The 17,900-nt window shown below is 44.3% G+C and overlaps 1 protein-coding gene across 2 annotated transcripts in view; it reads left to right on the forward strand.

Annotated features, from left to right (window-relative positions):
- The first annotated feature begins 6,063 nt into the window (after window positions 1–6,063).
- Window positions 6,064–17,900, forward strand: part of PLEKHM3 (pleckstrin homology domain containing M3) — an 81,411-nt gene continuing 69,574 nt past the window's right edge. Inside the window, exons 1-2 of one of the 2 annotated variants that reach the window (XM_057381715.1) lie at window positions 6,064–6,132; window positions 15,593–16,455. In XM_057381715.1, coding sequence (XP_057237698.1) covers window positions 15,852–16,455 — 604 coding nt within the window. In that variant the 5' untranslated portion in view covers window positions 6,064–6,132; window positions 15,593–15,851. Of the gene's footprint in view, window positions 6,133–12,987; window positions 13,181–15,592; window positions 16,456–17,900 lie in introns of those variants that run through there. The other variant, XM_057381716.1, reaches the window with a different exon arrangement.

The following is a 17,900-nucleotide window of genomic DNA, read 5'->3' on the forward strand; positions in this document are numbered from 1 at the left end:
AGTAGAGCAAAGTAGAACAACCTGGAGGAATCCAYTTACAGTCATTGTCTGCTAGTTTCAAATGCTAGCAGAATTAATAATAATTTAAAAAAAATAAGGGGGAAAGTGATGAGATAATATCTCTGTACTAATCTATAAGTGTGGAAGAGCAAGTCTAGATAGAACTGTCTTGATGAGGTGTGATGTAGTCATTCCCTGCTCACTGCAGGAACTAGACCTGAAAGAGAATAAATTRGACAAGGACTTGGAGACAACGTGGTGGCTCTTAGACTGAAGCTTTCCTTCCAAGACTTTACTTGCTGAGTTTCCATCTGTTTCATCCCTGATACATCACCTTCAGCTGTACTAGTTGGGCTGAGGTTCTAAGATATACACCCACCAGTCTCTCATTGTCCATCCTGTCTCTCTCACTGGGAGATAGGATACTGTGAGCTCTCCTCCTTTCTAGAGGATCAKCTCATTTCAGCCTGCCAAGCACAAGCTGCTCACTGAGCTTTCTTTCATGTGGGGTCTCAACACACCCGCTTCTCATGACAAATCTCTGCCTTGACCATCCCTCCTTTACATGCTGCAATTACTTTTKTGTGGTAACAATATCTTCTAAGCCACAAACCAACTTTTTTTTTTTCATCTTTCTATTCATTTCCCTTGCTTTGGATATCAATGAGATTTCAATCTCCCTTCTGAGTTGCTGTTTTGTTTTTGTTCAAATATTGTCTTCATTTGCAACAAGGCTGGCAGCATTATCTGCTAGTGGCAAGGAAAGAGGACTTTTAAAGACACTTGTAAAGCAAAACCCATACCAGAGGCCAGGTCCTGTGCTCTTAGTAATCACTGCTTTGTGCATTTTAATGAGTATTCTTTTAAGAAGAAAAAAAATGAACAGAAACTGATTAACACGAAGAATGAAATGCTGAAAACAGGATGGATTTTCTATATCAGGAGTGTGATCCTGAAGTGTCACACTCAAAAGAGGGGGAAGGAATACCAGTGATCTTGATACAGTGCAGTAAGACTCTGAAGAAAGAACTGTATTGACTTCCTATCTCTGCCATGACAAGATTGACCTCAGGTATCATTTAATTTCCCAGTGGCTTAGCTCTCTGTCTGTGAAGGGTGATTGCTCTTTCTTTGACTTGCAAGTTTATTCTGARATGTTTTGATCCTATAGAGGTGGTGCTCAGAGGAACACCTCTGAAAAGTTTCTCTTGTTAGAAGAGAKGCAGTTGCTGGTGAATTAAATGGAAAAGGCCAAAAACATGAAAATTTCAAAACTACTATGCCCTGAGGAAACATGGGTAAAATCCTTTGTGGAGGCTGTTTCTCCAAACCAGAGTTGTGTGGTTTAAAATATGAGGAGTCTCCACATGTMTTTCTTCCTCTGCTTGTGATAAACYTTTAGTARCAGGATATWTGCCWAAGTGGAGAGGACTGGGTGGGTGCCWGTACAGAGAAATTTGTCATTCCATACCTCAGGTGAATAACTGATCATAACAAAAGAGGCTCAGCAGTGAGGTTCCCAAGACTGCTGCCCTGCACATGTACAGGTACACAGGCACTGCTTTGTATCTGCAGTCAATGGATTGGTTGTACAGTGCAACCATCTATTGCAGGGTGAGATGGAATAGCACAGTGTTCGTGGCTTGGCTTCCGTAAAAGACCTTCCCAAATCCTGGGGGAATAGCTTCCTTTTATTGTTCTTGAGATTCCTCATTGGCTAAAAATTACTCTAGCATCTCTCAACCTTGTCTCCACAACACCTTGGAAAAGGCTACACTGTTCATTATTTGTATCTGCATGTACCATTAACATTCACTGTTTCAATGCTRTCTTTTGCAGAGACCTCCTGAAACCTCTTGGCCCCATTTCACTGYTTCAGTGACCAGCATGCATCTGACCCTGTAGTATTGCAAACTGCCTCGAAAATTGGCCCACCTTACAACTGGTGGTTGAAGATGGGGGCAGTCTAGGAACCCTCAGAAGAATTTTGGCTGCATGCTCCTTAAAGTGGCTCTGAAGAGTGTTGGGATAGGGGTTCATGCTTGCTTTTGCCTCACTCCATCTCTTCTCAAAGTAGGAGACATTGGCCCATGCTAAATCCCAGCCTGCCTTCTCCAGCAGTGTGGGAAGGGGAGGCTGCTCCAGTCCTGCCTTCCCAGCAGCATCTCCCAGTCACAGCTGTTGAATAATGGACAGCAGCCCCAGGTTTTTGCTGCGAGAACTTAATTTGCACTGTCGTCCCTCATTACTGCCACTCAGTGCCGTCGTGTCCAGCCATGAAGGGTCACCAGATGACATGAGAGAGGCAGGGCAGGAGGTGTACAAAAGGGTCTGGCAAGCATCGGGAAATACGGAAAGGCTAAAAAGAGAACAGCTACCCAAATGATGCTCGGAGCGGCTCAGTGGGGATGGGGCTGAATGCGGCCGGGTTCACACTAAGTTTTTCCGAAGGTCACTCTGCAGTATGGTAACTCTCAGCCCGGCTGTCAGTGCCCATAAAGGCAGCTCTCCTCACAGCGCGGGGGTGGGGAAGGGAAGGAGGTTTGTTTAGAAGCATTAGTGCGCCCCTCCCCCGGCCCCATTAGTGGCCCTTATTAAACCAACACAGACAAAGAGCAAAGATGCCCTCGTTAATGGAGAGTCTTCGATAATTACTCTGCTCTGCCGCTTCTTTTGGGGCCTGAATAGCCTTTGAATAATGTTTCTCTTGCTGTGGTTGCAGACAATACCCTCGCAGACTGCTTTAAGCGGTGCCAATCCCATTAGCAGAAGAATAGCAGAGCTTTCTGGCTGTGTGGGTGTGTGTGCTCACGGGRGGACAGGGGCTCGCAGTGGGAACGGGTTGCCCAATGCTTCGCTCGCCTCTCCTGCTGTCCAGGGCCCAAGGAAGCAAAGCAGGCAAATGCTGGGCAAAATTCCATCTGGGAAACCATCATCTCCCTATTTAAGCACCCCCCGTGGCAGGGCGCTGATGAGAGCCGTGTGCTGCTCACGGCAGGAGCCAGGAGTCTGCTCACCAGAAGGGAAGAGCAGGAGACAGAAACCCCGCAGTACTGGAGCTCCTCCAATCTTCCCTTGTGTTCCCCAGGCACAGCTCTCCTTGCACCCACACAAAATTCCAAAGGGSACGGAGAGTCCCCAAAATCAGAACCAGGGCAATGCTGCTGCTTTACTACACAGTGGAGATGAGACACTCACCCATCTGCATCTRGTTGATTACAGAGCATGAAAATGGCTATTCCACCCAATTTTGGGAGTGTTAATTTTGTGCTGCACACCCCAAGCTAATTAGTGTGTTCAATGGGTAGCTATCAACGAAATTTGGAAGAGTTGGGATAACTCTACCTGAGCCTTTCTCTTTGATCTCCCCTTCTGCATGATAAGTGAAAATAGAGTATAGCCAGGCTGGCTGTGCTTAATTTAATCATCTGATGATTTTTATTTTCYCAAAAATGAAGTCAAGGAACAATTATCAGAAAGGCTTCATCTTGTGCTGAAGTTCCAGTTAATGGTATTTCTGTGAGGAAATAGCTTCTATGTRGGGAGTCAGTAATTAAAAAGTGTGAAAAAGGCCACTTTTTCAGAGGCAGTGGAAGATGGTGGSTTTAATGCTCAGTTGGTATGAGCTGTCGGGTCTGTCAATGGCCACAATAAATGGGCATTGCTCCTTCCACATTATGCCAGCAAAGGATGTGCCAAGAGAGTAGTTGAGAGTTTCCCAGTTTGAGAAAGATGTTTGGATTCCTGTCAACAAGAGGCAAACTTAGGAATACATGGTACAGTGATCTGGTCTTCCAAAGATGATTCTGCAGTATTCATGGAAGATATTCAGATTGAAGGAGCACTTGGTCCTGCAAACCAAGTTCTCAAGTAAAGCAGCTAATTCAAGTCTTTAGTATTATTAAAGAGAGACATTTTCCCCATCTTTCGTGTTAACTCTCCAGACTTGAAGAACCATGATCTAAAAACAAAGGGAAAACGGACATTTGACACATTCCAAGTAGCAGGAAGAAGAGGTCCTTTATGTCTTTGTCATATGGACAAAAAAGGTACAAGTTTTTGACTCACACACAGATATGGCTTCATGTTTTGGGCCATGTGCTGATGGTTGGTGAGCAATGGGAACAAAGCTGGAAAAGCTGCGTGGAAKGTTCTTGATATACAGCCACCACTATGTCTTTAACCAGTATATCTTACTGGAAACTTGTGATTTCATGTTGGGGGACAGTTACAAGCTTAAACAATGAAAATTGCAAAACCTGGAACATGCATTCTGGAAGATAAATACAGAAACAAAAAAAAAATTCAAAGGTACTTTGAATTCTGAAGGTATTTCTTCAGAAGTGAGAGTGTTATTCTGCAGCTTTGAAAGATAATGTTGATAATTGGTGGGGTGTTTTTCCTTTCTCCATTGGCACACAGACTGCAGCAAGAAAAATCTCTTCTAGAGAAATCGACTAGAGGCATCAGAAGCAAGTGAAAAGAATGAGAAAACAGTGTTTTTATAAACAGATTATGACTCTGGGGTGAGATAAAGCTAATATTGAGAAATAAAAAAAATAAGAGAAATTTGTATAAAAATTTTATTGATTAGCTTACTTTAGTCTATGTTAATAGACTACTTGAGCAGAGACACAGAGATGTATAYTGAAAGGGGGCAATGTATGACAAAAAGAGAATTTTATCAGGCGTTTTGGGGAGCCTGTAACTTTCAAGTATTTTAGCTGATGGGGAAAGAGAGAGGGGACTGCAGCTAAAAAAACTGAAATAAAAAAAAAAGCTGTGTTTTTTATAAATTCAAGGAAGGGATGGATTTTTATGCAGTGCACACTGCCTGCCTGCCCTTCTCCCCACAGGTAATGGACCAGCACGCCCTGTGCATGCTTTGGTTCAGCCTAGAAGGGAAAYTTATAGCTTGTGACTGCAAGAGAGGCAAATTCTGAAACATTGTCAGATACAGGAGTCACAGAGAGTCTCTTTCCTTCGGAGGACCCAGGAGATAAATGTCTAAATACCATTTGCAAAAAGGCTGGGTGGTGATAAAAAGCACGCCAGGTAACGATACTGCCTTGTCCTTTGTTGGATCTCAGTGCATACAGCTGAATTGGAATAAAAAGATCAGTCCTTGACCGTTATCCAGTGAAGAAGTCATTCATCTTTGGGAGCAGGATCTGGAATGTATGGTGGGTCTTATAATATGTTATTTGTAAAGGCCAGGATTGATTACTTTTCAATCACATTAACTGGTATTTTTGTGCCAAAAAATTTGCACAAATTCATCTCATTCATCCTTGCTGTCACTGAAATGAGACAACCCATACAAATACAACTTTGTTAATTGTGCTTGTTGCATGTTGCACGATACGCTAAACGGCTGGTGTGTGAGGAGACGAAAAACTACTGATGGAAGCTGACCTAACATCTGCCTTTTGCTGCGGGTTGTGAATCCTTTTTATGGTTTCAGTTCAGCACCACATCCCGGTGTGGCTCCATTTCAGTGCTAAGCTGATTTCAGCAGATCCGACTTCCCTGGGGCACAGCCAGAGACACCACCATTACTCAGAGCTGCTTGGCATACACAGCACCTCAAAATTCAGGTTGAATTTGAGGGGTTATTTCTTGCTATGAGGTTATTTTTACAGGAGCGGTATTGCTGGGTGGGTTGCCATGTTACCTGACATAAGCAGCTTTTAATTGTCTCGCAACTTTGTTTTCCTTGGCTGACAGGTTCTGCTGGCGATCCTTTTGCTGCCCTGTGGCGATATGGGATTCCTGCACCCCTCACGCCTCGGCAAACCAGCTTGCACTTGGGATGTTAAAATCCCGTTAGGATTTTGCATTTCTCATCTCTCCTGAAGTCAACTGCCAGCTCCCTAAGAATCTCGGCCGCTTCAGACTTACCCTAGATGTGGATAGAGGAAAAGCTGTGTTTTTTCTATGGCAGTGTTTTTTAGGGAACTGAGGCTGGCGGGYTGGCGCGGGGCCGGGGCTGGGCGGCGGCAGGAACCTTGGTGCGGGGAGCTGTTTCCCGGGACGGCTTTGCGGCGGACGCGGCGGCAGGAGGGGCGCTGGGGCCGGGCCGGGCCAGGCGGGGCCCTCCCGGAGCACGGCGCGGTGCGGCCCGGCCGGCAGGTAAATAAACCCTCCCTTTGGGCGAGCCAGGGGGCTGCGCGGCTCCACAGCCGCTCCGGGGCCGCCGGCCGAGCCGGGCTTCCCTCAGCCTTGGCCGCGCCGCCTCCCTGCCCGAGCGTACGGGGCTGTGTGCGAGGGCCCGGSCGCGGCCGCGGTTGCGTTTATAGCACAAACACGCCGGTAGTTATGTGCCCGTCTGGAAGGACACGTTCYCCTCTGCATAAAAAGGCCCCGTGCTTTCGTTTTCCCCACCCGGCTTGTGTTCTGAGCCGGAATTTGGGTGCTCCCCGAGTCAGATTCCGCTATGTGTAGGCACAGGATGCTGACATCCTTCTCTGTTGTAATAGCCCGGAGTGTAACACAATGCCGTGGTCTTCTTACCTTGTGGGAAAATTGCTTGTTTTAAGGAGCAGGCACCCAGACCCGCCCAGTGGAATTATAGCTTCTGGAATCAAATCGGCCTGACAAGAGGGTCTGTGTTATGTGGGAATGAATGTGAGCTATCAGAAATGCTAGGGTCACTAGCGGTGCGAGGTAAGATACGGGAAGAAACTCGAGTGTTTGTGTAGGGCATCAGGGYTTGCTCCTGGTCTTTTCTGCAGATATGCACAAATGGCTCTCATCTCACAAAGCTTTACAGACAAATCTTGTTTTCATAACTGCATACCCTACTAAGTGACTACAAAAGTTGCAGTATGTAAGAATAAGAAAGCATCTGAATCTTAGTGGCACCAATGGCCATACACTTTAAGCAATGGTAGTTTTCATCTTGCCACTTTTATGTCTTATCCAAAATTAATAAATTAAATTTGGGATTTAAAAAAAATCAGAAATCTAAAATGTGAAACAGGATGCTATATAGTGGAATGAAAGTTTTTATCAGTCTGTAATATATAGATACATCATTCCTGTGGGACCTTATCAGACTGAAGTCACATTATGTATTAGCATTTCAATATCATCAGATGCCTTGAGGTTTCTMCAGGGCTCCTGCTAAGTTTTTCTGTAATGAGCATGTAGTTCAGTTTAGAAAAGGGCAAGCATTTGTTCAGAGTAGTCTCATGACTGTGTAGTGATGCCTGTGGTTGTAGCTGTCCCACAGGATCAACTGTTGTGGCAGGGCTGCCAGGACCTGAGCATTTGGGTGACTGTAGTAGATTGCCAAACTTCAGCATTATTTGGATCATTGCTTCTTGTCCTTCTCCTGACCATTTATGTGACAAACCGCTGTGGTTTGGCTGTTTGAAAACCAAGGGGAGAGCTTAGTTTGAGGTSTGAAATGAGTTTGTTGTTAAACACTCTATTTCCATCAATGTCAGCATGCGACCACTGATAGTTATGGGTAATSCAGGTCTCGCTGTTTGTAAAATGGTCTGTACTGTCCCAGCTGAGTTCATTGGGTACCACGGCTGGAGGGAGGAGTTAGCTCCACATGCAGATCAGGGCTACTCACTCAGAAAGCTGTGTGCAGTACAGATTTGGATGTCAAGTGTTTTTYCTTAAAGCTTTGCCAGGATCTCAGGGAAGAAATGGTCAGTGTTCTTGTGGGAGATGCTGTGTTTCTTACCTTCTTTTGGGCCTCTGGGGCAATGGAAGCTGTTATTCCCAGCTGTGCCTTTTGCTTCTGTTCACAGTTCAACAAGGACAAACTGAAAATGTCTTAATTTATGAACTTCAAAAAAAAAGTAAAGCATTTAAGGACTGTCTTTCTCCTTCAACCGAGTCCTAGAAAACGTGGAATGAGGAGATACTTAAAAAACTTCAGTTTGCTTAAGTAGAAATGTTATTTTTTTTAAAAGAAAAGTTTTATTTTACATGATATATAAAGTTGCCCCATATCCTAGCAGTAGCCAGGCTGCTCCATRGAGGCAGATACAATTAGAAGTATTGGGCTGAGTCATGTTGATTGTTGTTTCCTGCATGTCTAGTTCAGTCATATTTCCTCTTGTCCTGGAGGAGTTTGTATCACCTGGCTTGGATATCCCGTTTCATGACAATTTCTGTACTCTGTGCTGAATTCAGGAAGTAAGAGGCTGTTTTGTAGTGTCTGTGTGCYTGGCAGAASAGGCAGYGKTCTTGTAGAMAAGGATACCRTGTAAAATCCAAGTTATAYGACTTTAGACAAAACTGGAATATARGCTCAGAAATSATTCACTCCCTTGGGTTGTTATTTSAGGGTTCAWGYAYGTTTAAGAYCACRTCCATGTCTCAGTCCAAATCACTGCSCTGCTCTGTTCTGTTTGTCCCTGTGGATTTTGCAAGGTCAGGCAGCATGCAGAGGGGGGGTGGTCTGGATTTCAGTCTGGTGTGACCTAAGGAAGTGCCCACATGCTGATGGGTTTGGCTGGCTGCAGCCTGGGTGTGTGTCATTAGTTACTCCCCTCTGATCAATCTGCTTGGCTTTTTGTTCCTTTCCTTTCTAAAGGTCCTTCATSCCAGTCCAGCTGCTGAGATTTTAAATGGTTACTCATCCCCAGGAAGTAATACAGCCCTTCATGACTTGGTGGTGCTCCCCAGCCAGGAGGGATATGTGTCAGATGRCTGCAAGGCAAACGAATCAGCGATAAAGATCTTGGGAGAGCTGTCCAGCAGTCAGTTTCTGGAAAAGAAATATTTCTGGTGGTCTGTCTTGCTCCACTCCCTGGTGGAAATATTTCTGGTGCTCCTCAGCCTCTGGCCTCCAGCCCCTGGCCCCCACTTTGTTCTGGTTCGGGCTGTTGTGCCCTTTGCAGCTTAGTGTTTCTTGTGTTTTAATCACTGTTTCCAAATGGCAGTTAAAATTAAAGCTAATGTAAGCACTGTTTATTGTGCKTTGCTGTGTGCTCATCACTGGATGAGCTGTTCTGGAGCTGGGATGTGTTAGCTCTCCACAGGGAGTGATGTCTGGGGAGTTTCCTTGGTGAGATCAGCAGCTGGGGAAAATCTGTGCTTCCCAGAGCCAGACTCACGTGTCCTTGCTAAGGGTCTGCTCCCCCTCTCAGAATATGGCATTCTTCTGCCTGCCTGGTTTCACCTCTTTCTTCAGTTCATTTTTCCTCTGTTGTTTTGTTTAGTTTTCTGTGAGAAGAAGAGATCMCTGCTGTCTTTTAGCTTGACTGTAATTAGGCACCAAGTTAATTGCAGCTATTCSTGCTCTCTGCCTCTCTCTGAGTCTAGCAGACAGGATGTGGGAGCTCTTCTTCTCTTATTAATGTTGGCAGTTAATTTCATCCTTAAGGGCAATGAGACTGGCAAACAGGTGGGTTTGCAACACGGAAATGGTTATGCTTACATTCAGCTACCCTCTCTTGACCCTATAGCCAAGTATTCCTGACCAAGAAGTATCTTTCTCCAGTTTTTGTGAGTTTTTCCTGAATACTGTCAGTGGGTTTGTCCAGGAATATCAGTCAAAAGGTATTTTTGTGAGACACTTTAAAGTTGGGATAGTCTGAAATATTTAACCAATTTATTCCTCATTTTGGGGAAAGAGGACTTAGAAGAGAGGCTTTAAAAATGTGATCGGAAGACAATTGCCCAGGTGATGTTGAACCAATCAATGACTATCATATGACAACCTTTTGAAACTGTGATCCCCTGTATATGATAAGTTTCCTATAGTTTTYTCTTCTTTGTGAGGCACTGTAAATTTCCTCCAGCCATTGAAATAGTGAATCTGACAAGCTTGTGTGCTCCGTCTCACTCGATGTACACAGCAGTAGATCATGTGGRGTTTTGGAATCACTTGGAAAGAAGAAAAGGCTTGTCTTGTGCCACAGGATCAAAATACAGCCAGGATACAAGAGAGTGTGATAGCTTGCAGAGGGATGGTGTCCTGGCTCATGCTCACTCTTTGCACTTAACCYTTGTGAAATTCCTCCTTATCAGTTGCCTCTCCAGGATGAGTATGACAGGCAGGGAGGAATGCGGCTTTCAGTTGCTGCTCAGAGGATTGGCCACTGCATTGCCTGAGGTTCATAACCACTTGGAGTGGAAGTGTTTTGAACCAGGACTGCTCTTTGRTTACATCTGGGTGGCACAGAGTGCAGCAGGTCTGGCTGGGGACACTGTGTGCCGAGGCTTCATCCACAGCAGCTGTGATACTGGGCTGCTGTGCAGCTGAGGGAGAGGGGTCTCTGCCTGGCGGGGAGACCAAGATGCCATCATGCTCTGGAAGAGCTTCTGTGCAGAACAAGATGGAGCATGTTTGCTGGGTCTGTTGTCTAGTTACAGCAGGGGGTGCCTGAAGTGGGGCACTCCACAGTACTTGTCACTCTTCAGCTCCTTGTGCCAGTGATGTGCACAACGGTGTGGTGGTGGTAAAGCCATCTGTGCATCCTTGTTCTCCCTTCTGCCCGCTCAGGTGTGCCCACCTGATAAATACAGCTCAAGTTCTTAACTAGTAGGTAGCACCCAAGTCATCATCTTCATAGCTTTCTTCAGGGATTCTGCACAGCAGAGCCTGGCTTTCAAGGGCTGTCATTGACCTAAGTGTGTCCTGGTTATTTTCAGGGCTATACATGTCTGATGTGACCCACAGAGCAGGTCAGAAATCCTTGTAGTAGCAAACCRTGATAGTTTGAGGTGCCACTGGAAGACATTCAGGTCACAATCTGAGGTTGCTTAGACTGACAGGTGGAAAAGCTCAGTRAGGTACTTAGCTGCTCCAGCCCTAGTGGATGCAAAGAGACAGCATCCATCTCTTCTTCAGATGATCTGTTGTTGACACTACATTTGTCACAGCCCATAAACTGGACTGTAGGGTTCCAGACCTGCAGCATAACAGAAATTGAAGTCCCTGAGGCTGCTTGAATTTGCTATACTTCCCAGTTGTTACCCAACTGAAAGAATTTCTCTGTTTTCCTTGGAGTTTCAGCCCACAGTTGTAATGCAGTGTGAGATAAGCAGAGCTGGTTCCCACAGCAAGTTCCAGTGTGTTGAGAAGGGGATAGGGCAAGCTCCCCAGTGCCTGAGATACCCCTGCTCTCTGCATACAGGTAGCTTGTAAAAAACTCCTCTTGTGTTCTTGAGATAACATTCTCAGAAACTCAATTTTTTGCCTGGAATTCGAGTGTAAGAGTTATTAAGGATTAATGAGACTTGAGGGACTTTTATTATTACCTGTGTTTTGCTACCTTTTACTGACTGAGAGCTCCTGTAACTTAGGCATTTCCTCATGAACACCATTGATTATTCCTTTCTTATTTTCTCTCCAAATACCAGAGAAAAAGGGAAGTCCCYGTTTATCTGTTGTGTATCACTTCTTGTCTTACACGTTTCTGTTACCTAGGATAGAGGTAGGAAGTCCTCTGAGCACCAAAACCAACAAGAACACTTATCAAGTTGTGTGATGTCTCCTTCCTTCCTGCTTTCCTGCTCTGCTTCAGCAGTGTTTTTAGATCCATCTCACATTAACTGCATGTGCCATGGCTAATTTGGAGAGACCTGAGTGGTGAAATTGGCTTCCTAGAGAGGATAAGTGACTGAGTTTTGCCTACTGCTCTGTTAGTCGCAGGGTGACTTTGGACTTGTTTCCTACCCAGTGTTGAACAGCATTTAAGAGCTGCGCTACTGCTTTTTCACATCTAGTTGAAGTTACCTGCACAGTTCAAAAGAGAGAGAAGGAGATGTGTTCATGCTGGCCAATAGGCAGGATGGTGGCACAAACTGTTTCCTTAGAAAACCAAACTGAAAGTTGATTTTTATTATATATACTTCCTATATGAATTGGTGAGCCTACTGAATCTCTTCAGTCACTGGTTCCCAAGCACATCCTGGGTCTGGCTTTCCCTCCTGCCAGAACTTGACTGAACAGTTCTGAATGTAATGTGTGAGCCGTGGGTGTCTGTTGTGGTGGTACATATCACCGGCAAGATTACTTTCTACACTTGCATTTTCTGTGCTTTTTAAATTTTGCCATGCAATGTTTGGATATTTTCCATAACCCATGAGGATCCAGGAAACATATCAGGAAGTTAAATGATCTCTTCCAGAGTATGTTCYTTGACATTTGTCATTCATGATGTTTCTCTGCCATCACACTGTGCTGTCACCTAATTTAAGTCCATGTGACTTCTCCGAAAAAGGTAAACTTTACTGAGCTGAACTTCAGTATCTCATGGGCTATGACCAGTAATTCTTGCTGTTTACCTCAGCTGTGTGAGTAATAGGGCCACTATAAACCTGTGATAGTAAAGACTTCAGTCATGTTGTGAGTGCACATTAATTATCTGACTGCTGCGTGTTCATGCTGGGCAGACATACAGAACACTGTTTTTCAGCTGCYGCAATCCCAGTGTCCAGCAGTTTTTGCTGAGTGCAATGCAGCATGCTTTTTCAACCTTTTTTTTTTTGGTAAGGCTAGTTCCCAGGAGCCTGTATGAGCACAAATCCATGCTTATAGTTGCTCATAGCTTCATCAGCCTTTAATAGTTTGGGCTGATACTTCTTTCTTGCTCTCGTATTTACTGTCTTAGACTGAATGTCTTTGGAAAATTTAAGGTGTTTCAACAAACAATACATAAGGCAGTACATTTTATAGTAACTTAGAAAGAGTTCAACTTACCCCATTGTTTGCCTTTTTTCCCCTTCACATGAAGTGATTTTCACTGTTTTCCTTCCTGGAGGAGATTCCARTGGAACTGTRTACTGCCGTGTCAGAGTTTGCTTTCATTTGGCACCAAAWCTATGCAGACATCTGAATTAAATTTGTTTARAAGGTTGTCAGAAAGKGCCTAATTGTGTTTATGGAGGATAKGTAATTATAGGATCCCAGYGCTGGTGGGAATTACTGGCMCAGCTCTTGGTGGTGTAGGAAAGGATGAGCCTGCCACCATTGATGTCACCTATCACATCTTYATTGAGCAGRGCAGACTAGTTTGGAAGGTAYGAATGCTGTAGTTTGTGATGCAGGGGCCTGTCATCTTCTCATGACCATGTGATTCAGCATCCTACTGGATATGAGGTCAGTTTGTAGTTTGGCTGGGTGGCACTGGATAGCTCTAGTCTCACAGGATCCASAGAAACGTTCAGCTGCTTGAAGCCTCCAGCATTTATAAAAGAACTTTTTAATGTAAGTGTCAATTTTCTTCCCTTGCTTTCCACCTTTCCTAGTGATTTAAAATAAAGAACAGAGCAACGTTGTGTCTGCTGTCACTAGAACGCTGCAGTGGCATGTCACAAGCCCTTATGGAGTGATTGCCACTCCAGTTGCATGAGGGAGTGCAAGGCTGCATTCTCTGCCAATCCCCAGGAGGCAGCTTTTTTGAATGGACCAAGCTGTAGTCTTCACTGCAGGCCTATGATTATGATAGTGCTGATTTTGTTCGAGTGAATGCCTGTTGCATTCTGCAACTTCAAAACACCATTCTTGCTTTTAAAATATGCCAGAGGAATGTAGAATAAGTGGACAGGTTTCACCACATTATGTCCCTTAAGCTGTTCCTTGAGCTCCTGAGYTCTGTGGCACCAGGGAGCAGAACACTGTTCTTGTTCATTTTGGTAGGAATGAACTTCAAGAGTGAACTAYGTGCTGCATTAAGCTGATAATGCAGATGTGCCCAGGATGACTTAATTTCCCACTCTTGTCAAGTGGCATAGTTGCACAGCTTTGCAAAGAGTCTTCTCCTATACTGTTCTGATTTGAAATAACTCCAGGTCTGTTTTGTTCAACCCTCTGGTTGTGATTTTATCTCTAACTTCAGTGTCTTACTCTATATTCACTTATTGAAGCTGATCCTAACCTGGTTCACTATGAGACTAGCAAAATGAATCCTTGCAAAGACTTAAGGGGAGAAAGATCTCACTGTAAAGGCTTGATGTTCCAGAGTTGTGTATGTGATTAGTTATTGCTTTTAAAAGTTGTTTACTTGAAGTGTCTTTGTGGGGTTCATAGTCTGAACAGCAGATCTGTTAAGAGGGAGTGTGAGCTGCTGCTTTTGAGCCCAACTGTGTCATGGCTGGCTACAACTGAAGCAGGGGTGGGAGGAAGCCACTGGAGGATTGTGGAGGGGATTGATTTGTGCTCCAGTATTCTCTGCCCCCTTTTGGGGGGCTGCTGGCCACCTACCTCTCTCCCTCTGTCTTTCTCTAGGAAAGGGTGCCTATTTAAGCAGCTTTCCTATAGAAGTTAGGCTAATAGATTGTTCCAGATCAAAAAAAACCACCACCTTGAATAGAAGTATTGTCTGGTTTTGATGCTGTTTAATAGATTTTTTCCTGCTAAGTGTAAATCTTCATGGGTCCTGGTAGCACTTCAGCAGCATTCACAAGCTAATGAGCCACTAATTATCAGTCCAGCCCAATTAATTTTGTTAAGAATGTATTAATCTAGGCAGAGCTGTGAGCTAATGCACCTTTTGCTGCTTCTAGGACTTGAGCTGATGTGTTCAAAACTGTGACTTTAAGCTGTTGTGCATGTAGAGGCTCTGGGTACAATGGTTTGTCTTAAGAGACATGAGGGCTGTTTTCCTGCCAGTACAAATGCCCAGTCTCCAGATCCCAGGAACTTGYAGACATTTGACAGGGTACCCCAGTTTAAACATACCTACTGTGCATTTCCCTTCATCATGGCAGCACTGGGGATGGAGCTTCAAGAGTGAGAATCAGAGAGCAGCCACCTTGGTGTGACAGAAGTCAGCAATGGGACATCCCTTTATTGCACCACAGGGAATAGAAATTCCCCTTCCTTTCTCCTCATGGTGTAAACTCAGGTGGTCAACACAGCTCTTGAGTAGCTCCAGCCTTAAAGCTCCTTGCTGGTCTTATGTTCWGCCCAGTTAGTCAACAGTTTGGAAATAAAGATCTGCGCATTTCTGATGGTGCAGGATAAGATTTTTTTGTTGCAGGTAGAATGCATTGTCTCTCTGGGGCTTAGGTTGTTACATGGCTTCATTCAGGTTCACAGTGATATTCTAGAAAGAAACTCTGCAGTGCTCTGCAGCAGCCTCATGGCATTGATTTATTTGGCAAATAACACAGTTCTGTTCATGCAGATGGGTAGGCAAAGTAGCTGCTTTAAAAGTCATGTTGGTGTCCATAAAATTAGGATTTCAAGCAATTTAATACAAAATGGCAAACTGTTCGAGGCTGGTTGGCTTATTTTGCATCCCTGTAGTTTCTCAACGTTTTCTTAGAGCCCTAAGGGAAACTGTATGAGRCATTCCCTAGGAGGCTGCCTCTCAATACAGCTTTCTGCTTAATAAATGGTATCACTTTGGTTTCCTGTCATCTGGTTTCCCATCCTGCTCTCTGCAGGTTTCAGTTCACAAAGTGGTTATATACAGAGTGAACACCAGAAACCTGTATTATTCATACAGAGTGAACAACAGAAACCACAARGAGTTTCTTCACAGACAATAATATTGGTGCCAATTGAAAGAGAAAGTTAAATGAAGGTCCTATGACTGTGAAAGGAGTTGATATGATCAAACATATTTATCTGGGAAAAGACTCTTACTGATTGATGTTTTGCTTTGCTTTACAGGTGCTCTTCATCACTATGAGCTTGTGTCATGCAGGGACCATAGCCCACTTGATCTCAGTGGGTGTTAGGTCTTCCCTCTGAAGACAAATCGGTTTGGTGACTTCCTACTGCTATGGGTTGGGGTTGGTGACTGTATTTGCCCACCACTTCTAAGCTGATGGTGTGCCAAGGACAGATGTGAAGCAGGTCTTTCTCTCCATTTTGATGTGGTATCTTCTTAAAGCATCGCAACACCTTGAGCCCACTGGCAGCGCAGGATATGGAGGCTCTTGAAGTGGATGACATTAGCCCTGCCTTGGAAGTGACTGAAGACTTTTTCAATAGTTTTGATACTAAGCTTGAAAAGATTGTGCAGCCCTCTGAGGTGTATGGTGTGCAGGAGGTCCCTGAACTGGTTGGGCACGAGGTATTTGATCAGATAACAGAGAGCAGGAACCTGAGGAACGTCACCTCCTTAGCCAAAAGTAGCCTCACCTGGGATCACTGCAAAAATGGCCTCTTGGAAACCAAAGCTCAGACAGTGTTCCCTGCCAAAGACCAGCACACGTTGCAGAGGGGAACGGCTGCTGACAATCTTGCTTGGGCAGGGGAAGGGGAGACCACAGCTTTTAATATCTTCAAGATCTGCCAGCGAAGGAGAGATAGGCCTCGCTCGGTGAATGACATCCTGGTGCAGAATGAGGAAGCCTCCATGTTCAAACCAGGACACAACAGGTCACGCTCTGATATCAGCCATGTAAACTGGAGACTGGTGTTCACAGGCACCTCCCTGCAGCACCCGCCTGCACCTGGTCAGGACAATAACTGTGCTCTGCTCTCCTACCTGGCGTTAACCAAGGGAGAGGACATCCAAGGAAACATAGGTTTGTGCTGGTGCTTTATTGTTTCTGTTTATAGGAGGAGTTTCCTGYTTGGTTTTGATATTTGTCTTGAAAGAGGAGCTGGATGTTAAAAACCACAAACAAAACACCCAAAACCCAACTGTGAGGTAACTCCTGAAAGAAGAGAAATCAGTATGGCTCCTTTGTTTTTTACCTGCCTATGGATAATTTTTTAAACTAATCTTGACTTCTGTTCTTCTTATGGTTTAAAAAACTAGGCTTGTTTTACTTTTTGCTTCTATCTTGTTTAGTTTGACTCAGGAAAAAAAWAATTTATTTGCTACGTATTTCTGATAATTTCCTTAACTGATTTTCCCAAACTTACAAAAACCTGTGCATGCTAAAGCTATTGGGAGAATGGCAAATTGAAACAAAATCGTTTTCATAAAGTGAAAGAGGGTGTACAGAGCTTCATTGTGAGGTCTGAGATCTCTGCTCTCTTACTTTAATGCTTACTGTTCAATCCATAAACAATTAACAGATAGTCAAGCACTCAATTTGTGCTTGTTAATATTAAGGCATCCCTGCCAACTTTGTGTTGGGTACAGAAAGTGTTATCAGATTGAGGCAGATGTCTCCAGTGAGCTGTATGAAGCATTGTTTCAGCAAGTGATACTTCTTCCTTTTCCTTTCCCAAGGACTGCACTGGAAGAGGTTCTGCTCAGGGCTTTGGAAGCACTGACCCARTGTCCCCATCTCCACAATTTATTTTGTAGACGCCAGAAGTGGACTGCGCACTTATGGAAAATAAAAGCAGCTAGTGCCACAAAGATTTTTATAATTTAAATAAAGGCGGGGCTTAACTAAAAATCAAGAGATGGTGAAAGTGTGCATGCATTCATATGGTTGATTGACTCCAGTTATGAATAGGTGGCCTGTTTAGGGTTAAACAAACTTTTYRTGTTGGGTTTTCCAGGTRAGTCAGCTATATTGGAGCRTGAARAGCAGGTGCCTAGGTGTTTGTGTTYGGGGAKATGTGTRCATGTATAAATATGTATGTGTAAGTGTATATATATGTACAGACATGTAGGTTATTGTGTTTCATTGTGACATAGTGGCTGTATCCCAGAGAAGGGTGCTCTTGGTTGACAAAGGCACATATACACGCTGTTATTTTTGTTTAGGGAGATATAGTGCTTCTTGTAGAGTTAAAGAGGATGCAGAACAGAAATGCACCCAGAAGTCTGGAGACAGAGCTCTTTGTCAGCTGCATCCTGGGCATCTCCTGGGTTTGTCTTCATCTGTAAGAACTTCATATGTCCACAGAAACTCCATTAAAATGTAGCCATTGAAGGTCCATACATGTTGCTGGTAGTGTTCTAAGTTTCATCTTTTTGGCCCTCAGCCATGCAGCCCTCAGGTTTCTTGTACTTACATCATTTACAGTAAAAAATACCAAAGTCATTCTGTATTTTAAGACCTGTTGT

The sequence above is a fragment of the Malurus melanocephalus genome, unplaced genomic scaffold (genome assembly GCF_030028575.1).
Source record: "Malurus melanocephalus ecotype Western Australia unplaced genomic scaffold, MMel_1.1 scaffold_524, whole genome shotgun sequence".
Taxonomy (NCBI): Eukaryota; Metazoa; Chordata; class Aves; order Passeriformes; family Maluridae; genus Malurus; species Malurus melanocephalus.